The 19,259-nt window shown below is 45.5% G+C and overlaps 1 protein-coding gene across 1 annotated transcript in view; it reads right to left on the bottom strand.

The window, feature by feature from the left end:
- NFATC2 (nuclear factor of activated T-cells, cytoplasmic, calcineurin-dependent 2) overlaps positions 1 to 19,259 on the bottom strand; it is a 67,227-nt gene that overhangs the window by 13,917 nt on the left and 34,051 nt on the right. The window contains exons 4-6 of the mRNA XM_010569785.1: positions 17,985 to 18,187; positions 15,651 to 15,823; positions 4,983 to 5,123 (exon numbers count right to left, since the gene is read on the bottom strand). Of these exons, the coding sequence (XP_010568087.1) occupies positions 4,983 to 5,123; positions 15,651 to 15,823; positions 17,985 to 18,187 (517 nt within the window). The remainder of the gene's footprint in view (positions 1 to 4,982; positions 5,124 to 15,650; positions 15,824 to 17,984; positions 18,188 to 19,259) is intronic.

Genomic DNA, 19,259 nt, shown 5'->3' with positions numbered 1-19,259 from the left:
ACAATGGTCCTGATCCTGCCCTGTGGTGAGCTCTCCTGAAACCAGTAGACATCCAAGTACGTTCAAGCTCACCTGCTCTAGCTGTTAGTGTCCTACAAAAGCACTATCACTAAAAGATCACCGAGGTGACAGACATGCAGAAACTCAAGGGAAAAAGAAACTAGAACTCCATTGCTTGAATATAGAGCTGGAAAGATTTATTTTTGTCAAATGGGCTTTGAGCGTCCATGCTTCAGAGGCCTTGACAGCTGCATCAGTTCAAAGGGCACAGAGAGCACCACCTCCTCTCTTTACACTGCATGGCCGAATTGAAAGATTTATGGTGGATCTACTCCAAAGATGTACGCTTTCTGTTTGGGTTGTTCTTCCACCACCCACATTGTCCTAGCAATGATTCATGATGTCCATGTGGCCACCATAAGAGTTTGGCAGGGGAAAGCACAGTCCATTTGCACTTTTCTCCCAGAGAAACACGAAACTCCTCTATCACTCACAGCAGAGCAGCAGTAACCAGTACACAAATGGGAGTAAACACAATGCAACCAACAACATCTGACTTGCAAATTATTACATGACAATTAAAACAAATAAAAGGGGGAATTCCAAACCTTTTCTTTTTTTAACTGTACTGTAAGATCTGGGCCCCAACCAAACACTAACACCCTTGACCTTTAGCATATTCCAAATCCTTGATAGCTGTAAGACTGCTTTTCAAGCTCACTCTTCCAGATCAAAATTAAAAGAATACACGCACTTCCAAAATTTCTATCTGTACAATCTGATCTAGTTGCTTCCCCTGACATATTTTTATTTAGCTGGGCTCAGTTACGTGTCTCTGAGTTCAGATCTTAAAACTCCTTGAGCCAAACTCTGCTTTTGTGTGCTGGACTGACTGTACCGAATTCATGAGTTCCCCTGGCTTACAACAGCCACAGATTACAATCTTTCATCAGGAAGAGATAACCTTACAAAGAACTCAAAACTGTAACACTTGCATGTTGGTAAACCTTATCATTAAGAAAATGAACGCTATTTATACATCAGCATTTCAAACGCAAATACTTCATCCCCTTGCTCACACAGAGCTCCAGCCCCTTCAAGTTCGCTTCCTGCTGCCATTTCCTGTCGCAAGCCTAAAATGAGAGACACTGACAGACTTCTCATTGGCAAGCTCATTGCAATAGTTTCTAGTTCGTGTGATACAAGGCAGTTATTTTCATGACGACTTCCCAGCATAATTTGGGGAATATTCTTTATTTTCCAGGTATTTCTAGGGAAATATCTGTAGTGCTGTGTAAGAGAGCAATAAAATCTGTTCATTGCTGTTCTTAGAAGCATGTTGTATTTCGGTCACAAATATGAACGGTTCTCTGTTTCTCTGCATTGCTAATAGTGAGTGAAGAACTGCCTACATGATCCAGAGGAAATTGAAATAGGTGTTGAGTGTCCGCCTGAGGGATAAAACCTAATTTACAATTGTGAGCCCCAACAGCAGGTTCCTCAGTTTCCTAAGGCATACCGACTGCCACCTTCTCAGCACCCACTTCATTGCAGACACTGATCCAGACCCCAGATTCAAGGTGCACCCAGATTTTGGAGTCTACGAAGCAATTAACAGGAGAATATCTCACTGTACAAAGATAACGGCACAAAGGTTTTTGAGGAAAAAAAGACTCTTGCTAGTCTCGTCTTAAACACTGGACAAACAGGCCAAGCCTAGGAGCTCTGTGGAGTATGGCATGTCGAAAGCTTTTAGATGGTTTTCCACGCTACTGCTCTCACCCTTGCTGTTATTAGTAGAGCTAACACTGGCGGCAAAAGTGGGAAATCAAATACCACTTGCTAGCACAGACAAGGCTTGTGAGCTGTTAAAATGAAACTCAAAGAAAACCATCTTTCCCCTGCGAGCTTAGTGCATCTTCCTGCCTTCACGAAGGTGCGATTCTTTCACATGCTCCCAGGGCAGCATCGCACTCTGGAAGAGGGCGCAACAACGACAGGGTCACACCAGCGATGCACTATCCACCCACCGGCACGTTTACTGTGGCTTACTTTACTTCTGAGCAGCTTATCAGCACAGCTTTTTGCAAGGTGCTGTGCAGATCTGATCTGCAGCGAGCGAGCTCCCCGAGGCGAGCGCAGGATCCACCTCCTCCTTCTACCCAGTGACATTTCTAATTGATAAATTGGGCTGCAGAACTGGGCCTTTTTGTTCTGTGTTCATGCAGCCTAACGCAACAACGACTAAGCATGGCCATGGTAGCGATAATTAAAATTGTATACAGTGTATAATGAGGGAAGCTGAGAGTCACAGGTGCATAAGATCCTAATTTTCAGGCAAGCTGGGACACTCATTAACCTCTGGCAACCCAAGCACAAAGGCTTAATTCTCAACCTGCTGCAGTCAGCCAGTCTGATCAGCCCCTGCGTGATTTGCATATCCAGCTCAGCTTCTTAACCTTCCTCACCTTAAGATACACCTATTAAAGAAAGCAATCTTCACTTAAAAGCACTTCAGAGCGTACCTGTAAGAGGTATCGCTGCATTATAAAACCATGCATGGATACACAGAGAACTAGCTCGCCTTGAGCACAGAGCAGAGTCCCCTGATAACCCACTGCAAACTACACAGACTTCTGATTCAGATCAAAGATTTGACTCTGGGCCTCCTATCCTCTAAATTCCCCCTCTGCCAATCATCTATTCAAAGTACAGCAGACTGAGACTGCCTGCAGAGGCTGAAGGGCAGTGGGGAAGGCAGGATATGCAACACCAGCATGCAAATCCCTGCTCCAGACTGGGCACTGCCGCTGGGATAAGTCATGCCTCTCCACTACCAGGAGGTAAAAAAAGTAAAAAAAAAAAAAAAGTAAAAAAAAAAAAGGCAGTTTCCCCAGGAGTGAAGAAAAGCTTTAGATTTAGTGTGGAAAATGTTGTTGTTCTTTTTACTTTCTAACATCTATTCCAGCCAGAGCCTTCTCTGCTCTTATATGGAAATAGGGGCAGGGCGTTTTGGATGTTTCCTCGAAATGGCATTAAGAGCTACCTCCTTTTAGTGTATCATCTCCTTTAGTTACTGCAAAACATTCTTGGGACAGGTACTGTCGCAGGCTGCCAAGCATGTTCCCATGCACCTTCACGATTCGCTGACATCGACGGAACAGCGGCAGCACAGTGGGAAGGAATTAATACACGGGCTTAAAAGGAAATGCAGGGTGCCAAGAAAATTGCTCTGACTGCACAGGCTCATCTGAACCTTCACAGTTCAGAGGCCCAGAGCCTTTCATTCTTGCTGTCAAACAGCATGGCTTGCTGGTGGTGTGGGAAGAAACCGGGACCCACAGCATGCCTTTTTTTCCCCCACGTCATCAGCTGATGCCCACATACATTAATTTTTGGCTCAATTATTACTTTTTGCCAAAGCCATTACCCCATAAATCACACACATGCTGTTCACTTGGGCGATGCAATTGCTTAAATCACTTGCAAGTCACTGGATATATTGCCTAGGCTGCCTCTACCTTAGTTTACCGACAGAAAACTTAGAGGCAACATGTTTTCTTAACAGCATAAAGGGAACACAAAGTTTACATAAAACAGGCTTATGCTTTTTCATACTGCAGAGTCCTTTGTCTCGCTGAAATCAACAGGAGTAAAGGGTGGCAGAGTCTGGCCCTTCATATTTGCAAAGTGCTTTTTTGATTCCTGGATGTTGTTGTTATCCTTGCAGAGCACAGTATTTAGAATACAAAAATGAAGCCTAATGAAGGGTAAGTTAAACAAGTCCAGACCATTTACAAAGAAACACATGTCCCTTTGCAAAAGCCTTAGAAAATCCAATAAAATACACATACTGCTTAGTGAGGTGAGATGAAATGCCTGCATGCGTATGATATTAGAAAAGAAACAATTCAGCTCTGAAAAAACAGGTAACTAACTACAGCAGAATGCATTTGTTTGTGTTTCCTCCTGTAAACAAAAAAAAAATGGATTTCTGCTGCCCACCTTAACCATTAGATCATGCTAAGCATATTTTCTGGGGTCAGGTATTCTCTGAGTTAGAAATCAAGTGATGTATGTTATAGCATGCCATTATGAAAACACCATACAGAGAGCTTAGGAAAGGCAGTAAATGTGATGCTAGGCAACTAAATAACTCCCAGTAACCATTCTTTATTCCCATTATTTATCTACATTCATCCAACACCAGTCAGGGCTTGGGACCATCTTGTACTGGCTCTGTGCAAGTCGAGCAAATAAGCAGACAAGATGAAAAGAGAGAGAGAGAATCTACAATCTGCCATTCATTCCCCCTTCATGGTTGCTCAAGAGCTAGCAAGATTACCTGAAAACTTTGGCAAAACATGTTTTAAAAGAAGCAGCTCTGCTGGAAAGAAAGTAGCACTGGGCTGTAACAGGGGCTTTTCTCTTTGAATTGAATTTGTTTTGCTACAGTCTGAGCCTATATAAAAACACCTGAAAAAATAGGAAAGATGAAGCGATGTATTCTTGTATCTCCGTATGTGTATAAAAATAATTTTAATTTGATATAAAATACACATTATGTACATTTTCCCCCACAGACTTCTAAAGGGAAGAAAACACAATCTTTGCCTGTAGTTCACAGCAATAAACAAATGTTCATTTCAATTATGATTTCTATAGTAGCGTTCACTAAACACAAGATAGAACAAGCATAGAGAAACATGTAATGGTCAACCCATTTCTTTGATAACATATCCTGTTCCTACTGATTCCCAGCGTCTGTATTCTTGTGAACTAACAACACAAATATTTGCTCCCAAGTCTAATTTTACTGACATTGTTAAGTGATTTGGTTTTACTTACATGAACTTGAATGGGATTTCTCACTCAAGTAGAGTTACTCATGAGCACAAATCTTAGGATGAGAGCATAAGACACAACAGCACTACAAATTTGCCTTATCCCATTAGGAGAAGTTAGAAAAAAACCTGCCTTACCTGATGTTTTCTCTGTGAACACCACCTTGGACTCTGCTGTGAAATTTTGCCCAGTCAGAATCATCTGTTGTCCTCCATAAACGAGGCAGCTATCGATATCTTGTCTTTCAACCATTGGAAGCTCATGAGCAGACCTTTGGGCTGTGGACAAATTGCAGACATGAATGAAATCAACTCTGTTTTACCAGGACTTTCCAAATCTTCCCAGAACTATCCACAGATCGATCTTGTCATCGTTACCATCTGTTGACTGCCAAAGCAGCTTCTCCAGGATGCTAAATTTAGTTTTGAGAAGGAAAAATAAACTTACTCAAGGCATTTTATTTGGAAACATTCAGGAGCTGGCTGCAGCGTTTCAGCTGTGCTGGCCTTACTCCTTGTCCTTGAGAAAGGACAGCTTGGATGAATGAGCTGGAACTTGCCCATGTCTGTTTCCAAATAAATGGCCAAATTTTCAAGTGCAGGCACACTACAGCCCTGGAGCCCAAAAATTCCACCTGCAGAGAGGATTCCACTGAATAACACTGAATTCCTTCAGAAAAAAAATTAAAATAAACCTCTTCTACAAAAGTCCACTGCCTCCTACAGAACAGGGACTATGCTGGGCCTGGAACAGTCCGTTTGCCAACAAAAGCACAGTCTCCAAGTGCAGGCACCAACACTTGTGCACAAAACAAGAGGGGCAATCACGAAGCCATGTTCGCATCAGCGAGCACGAGGGGTCACACCAGGACTCTGCTGCAGCCCGGGCTTTTTGCAAGCATGTTTTGCAGAGGCCTGAACATCTGAGGAGCAGGGCCTTGTGTTGCACACTGAGTTTGATATAAAAGGCAAGGAAAGAAAGGGTAGGGTGGAATCCAGATGGGCATGTACGTGATCAAGGGTTTCTAAGGTCTTTACTGTTCTTGGCCACAAGCTTGGAGTGTGACTTTGGCAGGTTATTCTCTCTTTCCCCAGCCAGAAAACCAGGATAGCACCATCTCTCCACCTACTTTCCTCTCATCCCATTAAAACAGCCATTTGCATGGTCAGAAAAGCTTTAGAGAATCCTGGTCACCATCCCTGCAAGCCCATTCCAACTGTTTGCTAACAAGCGGCAGGAGCCGAAGAAAGTGAAGATGCGAGAATTGTTCCCTACAACGCAGACAGCTGGAAAATATCATGAGCTTCCCTGTGACCAGAGCAGGTGGGCAGCAGCTTGGGTCTGGTGAACTGCAAGTTCATGACCTGCACTCAAACTCCTCCAGATTCATCCACCCCAACTGGAGAGGTCTCTAGAGGATGCCGCTCATCTATTTAACAGCTGCCTTGGCTGGATTTTAACTTTCTCTGACAAAGAGCCTGCTCCCAAGAGACCCTGAGCACTTGTGTCTTCCCTTCACTGAACACCGTTGGCTGCTGAGCCAAAAATAAGGAAATATTATCCTAGATGTTCAGTGCTGGCCCTCCACTCACACACAGACAAGGCTGCGCTTTCTGTGACCTGGTCCCGGCACCCCTTTACCGCTGTGCAACCTTCAGAAAGCCGAAAATCCAACAGCTCTTGGCTGCGGTGAGAGCTGTACGAATTCTCTCACCACATGAAGAAAATGCTAGAGTATTTGGTGGGAAAATACAAGCATTAAACCTTTCAGACAGGTGTCTGTAGAAGTGGGAAGCAACTTTTCTAGCAAGGACAGGCTCAACTGAACCCTTTCTGCCAGTCATGACACAGAGGTTTTGGTCTTGTTAAAAATATAGCTAATTCAATATTTATAACCTTCTTGTGCTGCTTGAGAAGCATTTTTTAAAATCTATTTAAAACAACCTTATGACTCATTGTTCCCTTCAAACATATAACAACAGCTGGGCTAAGATACTGCCAATTAAGAATATATATTCAGATTATTTTCACAGAAGCTGCTAATTTCTTTCACATGGCTGTATGATTAATTCCTTTCCCTAAAATACTCAAATTTTTGATGAGTTTATAACTGGATTTATCACAAAGACAGACCTGTAACCTCAAAGGCTTAAAAGTAAATAGCAATCATCAAAAACATGTCTACATTAGTCAAGAGAAAAGGTATTTAAGCTTTGCCCTGGACACTGTTTATTCCTATTCAATCCCCAAATTTCACTTCCAAAGCATCCCAAATCATTAAAATTCCAGATTAACCCACGTCTCCTTCAGACTTCAGTGTGTTAATAGAGAGCTTTGTACCTGACATCCCACAGATCAGTGGTTCTCAAGGCTTTTTCAGGACGAGGAAGGACAAATTTTAGCCTGGAAATAACTGTCTGACTCATCTTAATTACATTTGGATCTCAGCAAGTTGGAAATCGCTGCTGAAGACCAAGCCTCTGTCCAACTTCCATAGAGCGGAGTGTTTGTGTACGCTGCGACCTCCCAGGGAGCCTGGGAGGACAGCCGGTTCACCGGGAATGTGCATCCCGGCTCTTAGGAAATGCCAAAAACCCTTCTGCCATCCTCAGCCAAGCTGGGGCAGCCTCAGCAGCGCTGCCTGGAAGCCCGTGATGGGCAGAGGTGTTCTGCAGGTACCCCCATGCAGCTTCACGCTGCCACGGCCCCACGGTCGGCAGCCGCCTGGCTTGATGCAGAGCTATGTTCCAGCATGGCTACAGCACAAGCAGGCTACGGGCATCTCCAAAACCGCTTTTGCCTTGACCCAAATTTGGTCATGCCTGTAGGTGTACAAAACCCACGTGTGCTTTATATGTGCTCCAGAACAATACCACTTGGAAGTGCTGCCGTTGAGTTTCTCAGTGCAAATACCGTGCTATGGTGAAAGGTGGAGGCATACAGGTACCTAATCAGCACCGGGTTTCCTCTGCCCTGTTTTGCCTGTAGTCTTCCTCTCCCACTAGGTAGTTTGCAAACCCTTTTCTAAAAAAAAACATTTTTCATTTTCCAAGATCACCTTTTTTTTCACCCAGGCCTATAAGAAGGTTTCACTCCATTCCCACCAGTAGGAAAGGCTCAAAGTTCAGTGTGGAGCTGCCTGAATAGGATTACTTTTTTTCCTCTGCAAGAAATATTAATTGCCAATAAATCCCCTTCCTCTCATGATGGGTGGACTGCATGCAATAATTTCACACTATTCCTTCTCTTCCCCCAGGGCTTGGCACTTCATAAAATGACCTACAGCTACTGGAGTTTATGAGCTTTGAATAAACAAAACGCTGTTGATTTAACCAGTTGAGGTGTTTACTTTCAATAGCAACAGTTACTGACATAAGGCAGCAAAGCAAATGCTATAGAAATACTCGCGCTTGGCCTGAAGCAGTGTGTCAACCTATTAACAGGGGACATTATTTTTCTATTTTATTTGACTGTCTGCAAATCAAGATGTCATGGATGCACGGTGCCAAGAAATACAATGCACGCAGCGATACAAGAGAGAAAGGGAACTGCTGTCTCGGAGCGCTGCACCACCTCCGGCAAGCCTCAGCCCAGGAGGGAAGCAGCCCCTACGCCGCTGCCCTTGCCCGCGCCGCAGGGGCACAGGGCGCTTCTCGGGGGGTAAGCCTTTATCTGCTTCCCCGTGCCAGCAGGTGGAGGAAAGTTTAAGACGGCCTCAAACTCTGGGACGGCAGGCTGAACGCTGCTCAGGGGATGCACAAGCCTGGAGGCTGACGGTAAGGAAGCGTGCCAAGGCAGGGTGAAGGTGTTTCTTGCTTCCCCACCTGCCTGCAGCATCCATAACTGTTCCATTTTAGGCAGAGAGGCTATTTGGTTTCTAGGGGAAAAAAGGGATACTTTGAGACAACGGATTACCTGGGTAAGTCTCTTGTGGCTCCAAATCTCCCCCAGGCGAGTGTTGCCCATTGCTATCAGCAGGTTCCGAGTGACAACCTCAGTTGTATTCCCTAACGTGCTCCTTGGGTAATCCCAGCTCCACCTGAGAGCCCCGTTCCCTTCGTGCCGCCCAGCTCTCTCCATCAGCGCTCCTCCTGCACGCATCTCCTGGGACGAGCAGTTCTAGCCCTGCCTGAACATCGCGTTTCCTTCCACCGGCTTGGAGGTCTTCCAAGCGCTGCCTTGTCTTGCCCAAAAGCTGACTCGTTTTATGAGGAGTCTTAGCTGAAGCTAAACGTCTCTGAACAGCCTCCGGAGAGGAACAGTCTCGGCAATCTCTCTCCCTGCGTGTGCAATAAGAACTAGGGCTGGATCGGGTAATGTAGGCAAAGCAAAAAGACTAATGTGATCTGCCCCTCAGGAGGAACGGGCTTGTGAACTCTGCGCGGAGCACTGTGGGTCTGACCAACACTTCCAGAGCAGAGAGACTCTACAGCCTCCGTGTATCAGCGCGCTACCTCAGTGCCACCTTCTGCAGAGTGGCTGGAGGCCTCTACGCAAACCTCTGTGTAAACAGAGGCCAAAGAATAGCTGCCAAAGTGAAATCTGCTCCATGCTGCCTTTCTGACACTTGCCACACTGGATCCAGAGCTTAGGTTTACCTGTTGTCCCCGTAGCTGACCAGAGTTTAGGAGAGATCTTATCCTGGGTGATCACAAGGAGCAGGATTGAGTCTCACCTGCAGCTCAGTGAGGACAAAGCTAGCGTTACCTCTGATTACCTCTAACTGCCATCACAAGCCAAGTAAACCAAAAAATGTGGCTACTTAAAAGAGGTGGGGTCACCACTTGCACCCGCAGTGCAGCAGTCTCCCCAGGCCAAACGCCCAGGTCCTCTTTGGAACCCCCCCAGCCTTACCCTGCCCAGGGCAGCCCCTGCTCACCCCAGCTTGCTGGAAACCTTCAAGCCGTGACTCACCACTCCTGACATGTCTTTCCAAACCCCCAAAGGCTCTTGGCTCCAGCCACTGATTTCTGTCGGATTTGAGAAGAGCAGATAGAGCTGAGTGCCTGATGCTAAAAAAAAATCCCGAACCCTAGAAGCAATAGCAGAGGCGTAATTTGTTGTGGGATTAATTCTTCCACCTCAGTGCAAACCTTAATGAGCCAAAGTAAATATCTCATTCCTCCTGTCACACTGTGTTTATTTACCACAAGCTGCCTGCCTGAGGTAGGACTGATAGGAGCAGAGCTCCTGTGCCCAATGCTTATCCAACACATTAATGTCCTGAGAGACTTTGATCCCATCCATCACACGCTGAAGCACCCTGAGCTCTCTTGTGGGAGGAGAGGCAAAGGCTGGGGAGCTGCAGTATGGGACCCAGGGAAGGACCAAGGGCAGAAGACATGTCTCGCAGGCAGGTAGACATTAGTAAGGCACCCTAGAGAACAGCAATCTTCTAATCAGAGGAATGGGTTGAATTACCTCCTGGTAGGAGTATGGGCCAGTGGAAGGCTTAAGTGGGAATCGTATAAATAAAGCAGAGTTCTAACCCTTGTGATTAGATGGGAAACCTTGAAAATGTGATCTAAACACTATGAAAAGAATAACCCGGTATGAATGACAACAGCTTCCAATTTGTTGCCAGCAAGACTAAATCAGCAGTTTGTGCAGAGGCATCCAAGAAAAAAACACCAAAAATAGAGGGCTTTTCTCCACCTCCTTCTCTGCCCATAATTTATTTTATGATGACCTTGTGAAGGAGGAGTGACAAGCACTGATGGCAGCAGTGTCAGATAAGTATGATACTTTCTATGAACTGCAGCCAGTTCACCAAACCAGCGTGTGATTAATGACAGGAAAACCATGGCCTCGGTTCACTTCTCTGTCGATCATCTCTGCGGGTATGCACAGCATTTCCCTTTAATCCCTTGTGGAGATCTGCTGAGCTTAAATTATGCTCAGAAATCCATGCTCTGAGTAATACGCTGGGGCACTTGCTTTTACCACAGCAGTATTGCAAAGACAAAAAATAAACAGGGGTTTATCCTCGTAGCAAGGCTTGCAGGCTGCAAAAAGGGCGGGCATTTTCCTTCTGTCTGACTCAGACTTTCCAGACTGAAATATTTTGGTTGCACATTAAAAGTGGCAAACATTGTCAGAATTAGCTTTTAAACGCTGTGCTTTAGGAGAGAGAAAAATTTCACTTTAGTAACAGCACCCAGTTTTGTGTCAGTTTTATTTACGGCAAACTGCATGACTGTCTTGCAGTTGAAACGAAAGGGGCAAAAAAATTCCTTTAATTCAACTGGAAACCATGCTACTCTCATAATAATCATGGTTATGGTTAAATTTGCAAATGGGTATCTCCCAAGTGCAAAGAGACCATTTGTTTCTGCTTTTTTATCTGAATAAACTAGGGCTCCTTCTTGCCTGCCATTGTATTCCAACCAGCACAGCTCCTGGCTAAGGAAAAGCACTCACTGGTTTGCCAAGACAACATTCTTTTACATGACTAGCTCTTTCCTCTGTAGTTATTAATGTGTCACATATCATAGGCTCAGATTGTCTAATATTATGGGAAAATCTACTAGAAGGAGAGAAAAATAAAGGAAACTTCCAGGGAAATTGATTAAAGGGAAATAAGATATTTGACCCAATTTAGTGGAACAAAATACGGTCAATAATAGAAACTATTTAAATTCCTCAGATGGACACACAGTTCTTTAGCAATAAGTTTTGTTTGTTTTGTTTTGTTTTTACCACCTCGGAATATCTATTATAAGAACAAGATTTTAGACTCCTCCTCTCATGCCAAGTGCAATCATTTGCATTTTAAGGGATTCATGAGCACAGCTTAGTAACAGCAAACATAGATTATACGAAACAAGAACTGTGAGACACTTTGGGAAGGTTTAACCAGGATCCGTTAGAATAGAAACTGTGACGCAGTGTGGATGATACTCCTAAACCTTACACTCACATCTCACAGACACTTGCATAAAGCCGTTTTTGGTTGCTGACAGCATGGTGTAAAACAAGCTGCCTTGCAGGTGCTTATGTGTCTACTCTGAACTCCCTTCCATACTGCTCCTTCTCTGCCCTATGGATGCTTCAGTCGAGGAGCAGAAACACAACTCCAGAGATCACTCACTCACCGGGAAATGGGTTTCAGCTCATAGTGAAAGGTAAATCAAAGCAAATTAATAGAACTAACGTTACAGAAATTATCTCAATGGTTTGAAAATAATGATCAGATCTGCAAATAGCAAGCCCCTCCATGGGTGATTCGCCACGTGGCTTGTTATTAGGGCTGTATTTGAAGGGACAAGTTAACTCAGTAACCCTTCATGCCTGCAATTTCACCACCTTCTGTGATAGCAGCTCCGTGATAGCACTGCCTGGCCCAGCAAGAGCTCACCTACATGAGCTGGCTTATGCCTGTGCCTAAAGCACAGACCTGCACAAGCAGGGATGGACGTCTGGGCGTGCACAACTGCAGAGCTGCACAGGCAGGGAGCTGGGCCAAGGACCCGTCGGCTGTGGATCCCAGGGACATCTCCTGTAGCGGCTGTGGGGCTTGCTGCCATTTCACAGACTCAGCGTGGAGCAACACCCAGGAGAAGGGATTTTTCTCACCTTTCCAGCACCACACCTATGAGGCAGTGGCTTTTTATCCCTAAATAAGTGATGGCCTGTTGCTACAATTGTCAGAGGACCTTCAAATGCCTTTGCCTCCTCAGTGGCTTCAGAACGAATCAACAGGCAACAGGAGAAAAAAGCTGCAAGCTGCTGAATGTGCAGGCTTGTCTGGATATGAGGTCCATTTTGAGGCATAACTGATCATTTAACAACATATCACCTCCTTGGTCCTCCCACACAGCTGCCTGGGGACGAACTTGCTCCGGATGATGCTTTGAACCTGTGAAATCCCCTTCTAAAACCTGTCAAGTGCTGAATGTGACACAGATGAGGTGGAATCAAATCGCCCCGTGAAAAGCAGATACTTCACAGTTCTTGCTTCATTGCAGCTAATGATCTGCTGACACCGGCGGGAGTTTTTAGCCAGGATCAGCTTCTGCTGAGGAGAGCACTCAACTATTCTGTTGGTAGCAACAGCGCTCTCGGGGGAACCCCACTGGTAGGGAAATGGCCAGTTATCTTAAAGCTGCTACTTACTAAGGCTTTCCCGGCGGGATATTACTAACAGCTACCAGACAGGAGAGATCTTACAGGAGAGTCCCTGAGGATAAGGGTTCCCAGGCGGCCATGTCAAAAAAAAAAATGAAAAAACAAACAAAGGAAAAAGAAGAGAATCCCAGCAGCACACGAAGGTGGGAGGTGGGACACAAGGAGAAAATGTCACAGAGCCCCAGCGTGCCTCTTCTCGGCAGGGCACCTGAGCTTACCTGAGACTGAGCTCTGTAACATGTGCAGATTGTCTGGGAGAAACTGAGGTTATCATCTCTACTGTGATTTAGCTTGCATTACTAATGCTGGCTGAACCAACTAATGTTTTTAACCCTCTTCCCAGAACTGGGCTGAGATCAGGAAGTGCTACTGAAATGCAAAAACGTTGCTAAATATGCAACATACGTACTAAATGGAAGAGACTTATTACTCCAGATCACTTTATACTCTGCTTCCATGAGTTCAGAAAAGCACAGTCCTTAACATACCTCTCCAAATTGCCAGTACATCCAGTATTCCAAAAATAAAACTTACTTTTTTTTTCTTGGGGAACAAATACATTTTTTCTTGTAGGAACTTTGCTGTCCGCTATGCAGCCAACATTTTCATATTTTAATTTAAAAAAATCATAAAAATAAGCCACTTCTACTGGCATCTCCACTCTTGGCTTTTTTATGCCCCTAAGACTCATCAAAGCAAACACATCTCAGAAGAAATGCCTAGACATCTTAAACAAGCCATTGTAAATAGCAGTCATTGCACAGGCAAATTAGGTGTGTGCATACAATTCAGGAAAATGTGATCTTATTCTGTAAACCATGACCAGATTTCTGCTTGAACGCTCTTTGGTGATGGGCACAAATACAATGTGCAATTGTGGAAGGGTCTTAGAATGCCTGGCTAACTCATATTTTCTTTTCCTGTAGGAGAATTTGAATAAGTGGGGTGTGATCTGCGGGGCTCCGTGCATGACCCAGAGGTCATCCACCCTCTGCTCTGGGCTCGTGCTGTTTTTCTGTACAGTGGATGTAGGAGTTACACCTGGAGCTTCCCCACCCGAGTAGCTCCCCACTGCGGGCAGGAATGGGCTGTCTCCACTCGGAAAAGAAATTGAGGGAGAAGCCAGGTGGTCCTTTGCCACAATCCCCTTCCTATCCACAGAAGCTGCAGGTTGCTGAACATTTCCTTTAGCAAATAGGCCTTTGTTTCAGCAGGGACGCATTTGGTGTGGAGGCCACTACAGTTTCAGCCATCTAGTTCCATAAAGGATCATAACCGTTTCCTATGGAGAAAGGTGGTGGCTACTCCCACTGCTCTCCCTTCCCCATCATGGTGCCCGGAGACTTCACTCAGCTGCTAAAATGCTCTGATAGTTGGTATCTTCTCGTAAACATTGCCAAGAGATCGTACATATCCATCACGCTCTCCTTAGCCTTCCCTTGTTTATTCGTTTCTACTGTTTTTTAAAAAGCTGCCATCAATAATTCACCAGCCACAATTTCTCTTGATTTCCCATCCAAAATTGGCTCCTCTCTTATTCTAAGCAGTTGTTATTTAAGTAAAGCCTGCATCTCAATAAATAAAACTCACACGCGAGAAACTCTTCAATGACTTTCTTCACATGATTTATGGCAAGACAGGTTCTGCGAAAGGGGTGAGTCATTCGGCAAAGGGAGAGGAACATTGTTCACTATGTATTTGCGAAATCCCCAAACCGCTGAAAAGGCACCATTTACCAACAAAAAGCATCACAGGATGCATATGAACCAGCAAAGTAGGTGGAGCCCTTCCAGAAATGACTGTGACATGGGGGGCACCTTGTCAGAGGCCTCTCTTTCTCAGGGTCCAGTACATTAAAATGAGTGGGAGGTGCAGGTTTCTCAGCTTATAGGATTTGTCCCCCAGAAATCAAAACTGCAAGTTTTCTTCTGTCCCTCAGGGGAATACCAGAACAACCCGGGCTTTTCCTGCTTCAGCCACAGCCTCCCGAGCTGTACACCCCTTAGCACTGACATCTAGAAAAAACAACAACCAGGATGCGCCTGAGCCTCAAAGTCAAACCTGTTTCTTCATCTCAGTTGTGTTCCTGCCACAGCTCAGATCAGAGGATCCTCCTCTGATCAGTCACTCCTTCGGCAGGCGGGACTGGCCCCAGTGCTAGGATCCAGCCCAGGTTTGAATTCAAAACCTCCAACCACATGCCAGCTTGCGGATAACAAGTTCTGGTTGTGCCTCTATGCAAAACAAAACCAACCCCAGGAAGGCAGGCAGCTTGCATGCTCATGAACAAACAGGGAGAATGTAAATACGCCCCTATACGCGCACCCACGCTGGCTCCCTGCTCCCAGAAAGACCTGCTAGCCAGAAGGATCCAGCAGCAACACACTAATAAACTTTGCAAAAGCCCCGAAGTCCCTCGCTGTCCTCACAAGCTCTAAACACCGTGAAGAGCCACCTGCCACCAAAGCTTGTTTCAGGAAAGGGAATGTATATAAGCAAGAGCCACAGGTCACTCAAACTGTGGCACAGACCCAGCCAGCGCAGGAAGAGCAAAGCACCTTGCGTTCGCCTATCTGAGCGCGTTGGGTTTTCTCCCCTCAGCGCTAGCCTGGAGCAGAGGGACAAGATGATTGCTGTTGCAAGAGACGGAAAAGGAGCAAATCTCAGGGGATACTTACAGCATTCAATGGGGTTCGATGCTGCTTGCAGAGAAATGATCCTGCCGTTGGACTCGGGGATGTGCACGCGGAAGACGAGCCGGACGCGGGTGTTCTTCCTGCCGATGTCCGTCTCTCCCTTGCGCAGCTCGATGTCTGCGTTCCTCAGCTTCAAAATCCCCGCGCAGTCAATGCTGCCAAACACACACGCCGTTTAGCTTACCATTTCTGCTCTCAAACAGCTTGGAAATAGGTGACTGTCAAGAGGATTAAGCTGCTTTGCTTCGATCTCTGGGTTAAAAGCAGCTCCAAATACCTGGTTTGCTTAGGATTTAGACATTGCCATTTCAGCAGTTACAGGGGAAGAACTCCCAGACAGGCTCACATCCCCCAGTGAGTGGGGGATGCTGCTGGACCCTTCCCCGAAGACCCTGGGACCCAGTGGCTCAGCGGGTCCCAGCCGAGGGCTAGGGGTGCCCTCTACCCTGGGGACAGCCAAAGCCACTCTCCAAACTTCATAACCCCGAGTCTTATTTCCCTCCTGTGCTAAGCACAAGAGTGCACATGGCAGAGCCCACCCCGGTCCCCCGGGGCAGGGAGCATGAACCAGAACAAGAAGCGCACGCTGGGGCAGGCAATAAGCTGAGGCTGTGCCGGAGCCCTCCGCACGCTAGAGAGCATTAAAGCCTCCACCGCCAGCTCTGCAAACAGCTCAGTGCCCAGAGACTACACAGCAGCTATTGCCTGCACGTGGGCAAATTAGTTCAGCTCCACGGGGAATCACAGCAGTTGAACCAGCTAATTGCATGCACCATCCAGGCATGTTTTCCCCACAGTTTGTAATGCAAGCATTGAATTTAACTGCAAAGCAGGAACCAAACCGCTCTCTCCTCCTTTTCGACTAGGTAGGTGCTACTGCTAGAACTGGGCTCTCCAGCCCTGGCCCAGGTCACCATGTCATCCTCCAAAGCCCTGGGATATTGTTCCCAGCCAAGACAATAGCCTGGCAGAGCAGAAAATGGTTCTCTGCCCCCGTTCACCATGTCCCTGCACAAAGGGAGGATATAGGGAGCAGGATGGGGCTGAGCAGCAATGAAAGGATTAGGATGGCTTAAACCAGCATTGCAACTTAATATTGGTGTAAGCGCAGGTTAACTTCTTAAGAGTCCAGTGTAACCGAGCAAACACGCCTGTCTACATTAAGAGAATGTGCCAATTAATATTTACAGAATCTGGGATCTTCAGCTCAGCAATAGTCCTCGGAGGGTGCAGTGAGCCCTGTTATTAAACAGGCACTGCCAACCCCTTTTGATACCAGTTTTAAAGACACACCATTTTTCTTCTTTTGATATGAATTAAAAACACATTTTGGGAGGCATAAACCCCAAGCTGTTTCCTACACCCACACTGTTCCTTGCCATTGCATGTGTGCAGGGGTTTATTACTCCAGGGTTACTTGTTAGGAACAGACAATCGTGTTCCATTCAGCATTTGGCTGCTTAAGTTTGAGATGTGGACTTTTATTTATTTCCTTGGGTGCAGAGGGAAGGAGAGGCTTGAAGGAAAGGGAGGAATGAGGTATATTTTCTGAAAAAAGATATATAAAGAAAGAATGGGGATTTTGCGATGAAGTAGGGGGGCTTAAAAACGTAGCTGCTCTGCCAATTTTCTCAGTATCCTCTGAAGGATGGAGATACAGCTCTTTCCTCTGCAGAGCAATCACTCTCATGCTGCCTGGCACACATTCAAGCCTGAAGCTTCAGACTGGTGCCCACTTCATCCCTCTGCCTCCATAAAACTGGAAGGAGTAATACAGAAAAGATGTGCCTGTACTTGCTTTTCTGTGAACCTATTACAAGGGAGTGCGATTTCATGGCCAGAGCACTTGGCTGAGTTCAGAAGAGATGTTTTCTATTCCATTAGATGTTGAAAAATGAATCGTACACCTTTCCTCCACTGCCTACTGCTCCTTGCTTCTCATTGCGTGCCTGCAGCATAAGGACTCGAGATTTGAATCTTGTTTTCCTTACTGCCCTGCAAACCATTCTGACTTTGAAGATGACAGATGATTACAATGTAGTCACCACGGCAATTGGGGTAAAGAGCAAAAATGCCTGCACGGTCAGCTGATGAATGGCAACTCTTCGAGCAGCTTTAACCCAGGTGCTTGTAACTGCTGCTCATGCTTTTGTAAAAATGGTCTTACACTCATATATCATCCTGATGCTTTGGAAAGGGGAGTCCCTCCAGAGCAGACATCATTATTCATTTAAGTGACTCCTTTCCACAGGAGAAAGAACTTCACATGCCAATTTAATCCTCCTCAACTTTGCGAGTAAAAAGAAATGTGCTTACGTTGCTTTCATGTTGTTTTTGGGTTCCAGTGGGATCTCTAAAACTTTGGTGTTGCCAATGATTTTTTCATAGCTGGTGGTGGTGACGGTTTTTCCTGTAATGCGATGGACTTGATAGAAAGCGTGAGGTTTAAGTATCCGTTCATCTGCTGTCCCAATGAAGATCTGAAGACCCAAGGGCTTGTTCTCCATGTAACCGTGAAGCTGGCAAAACATTAAAAATCTGTTATCACACACAGGGCTTGCAATGCCTTCATGTCAGGAAACCAAATAGATCTACAGACATATATACAGACACGGAGATACTTATAAAGATACGTGTAGTACAGACTCTTTCCTGCTCTCTGAGACAGACATCCTCTTAAGAGTATTTGCTGGAGTCCATGATACATAGGGAAGGGAGCTAATGGAAAACATGTAATTAATGGCTATAATACTAAATACATCAAGCAGAAAAAAAAATATATCACTAAGAAAAAATTCCAGACAAGCTCTCCATTACCAGAAATTTGTTGATTGTCTCCAAAACAGATTGATAAATCCCCTCAAAAGGTATATTTTTGAGTACACGTGTTTAATTTGCGATGACTGATTCCTAAATAAGGTTCAGAAGATTTTTTTTCTGTGCGGTGGATAAAGCTGCAAAGCAGAGCTGACTCCCCACACCTGCAGCCTTGGGCAGCGGTTCCTGCTCCCTGCCAGCAGGAAACACAGTCTCTCGCTTGCCTTCATATACATGTTATATACATGGTACTCCCTCATGCACCTTCTCCAGACCTTACCAAAGCTAATGGAAGATGCCCATTGACATAGGGGGCTTTAAACCAGTCCCTTTGTGACATCCAACTTGCAAACCCTAGTTTCTGTCCAGCCTAACATTCAGTAAAATGACTTTGCCTCAGCTCGAGTTGTGATTCCTACCTCAACTGCAGTTTAAAATTAAGGGTTTGGTTTTTTTCCCCTAAACAGGAAGTATCTAGTGAATGGGTCTGCAATTTTGAGAACTGAAATGTTAAACAACATATCAACATTTCAGAAATTAATGATCCCTGCCACATCCCTTTCTCTGGCCTTGGCAGGCGCAGTCTTGCCCCAGCTCACAACCATTTCAAACCCAGCTGGAAGGATTCTCCTTCCAACCTCTCACTGTGCTCAAGTCACCCTGAGCTTCACATCTCTCCAGCTTCCCCTCTCTCCCTCATAGCAGACAAGCTGCCTGCTTTCATCTTCAAAGCTCTGCTCTTCTCTTTGCCCTCTCACCTCTCTTTTTCTACCC

The sequence above is a fragment of the Haliaeetus leucocephalus genome, unplaced genomic scaffold (genome assembly GCF_000737465.1).
Source record: "Haliaeetus leucocephalus isolate CR32 unplaced genomic scaffold, Haliaeetus_leucocephalus-4.0 Scaffold273, whole genome shotgun sequence".
Taxonomy (NCBI): domain Eukaryota; kingdom Metazoa; phylum Chordata; class Aves; order Accipitriformes; family Accipitridae; genus Haliaeetus; species Haliaeetus leucocephalus.
This window is presented reverse-complemented; position numbering and strand designations above follow the sequence as displayed.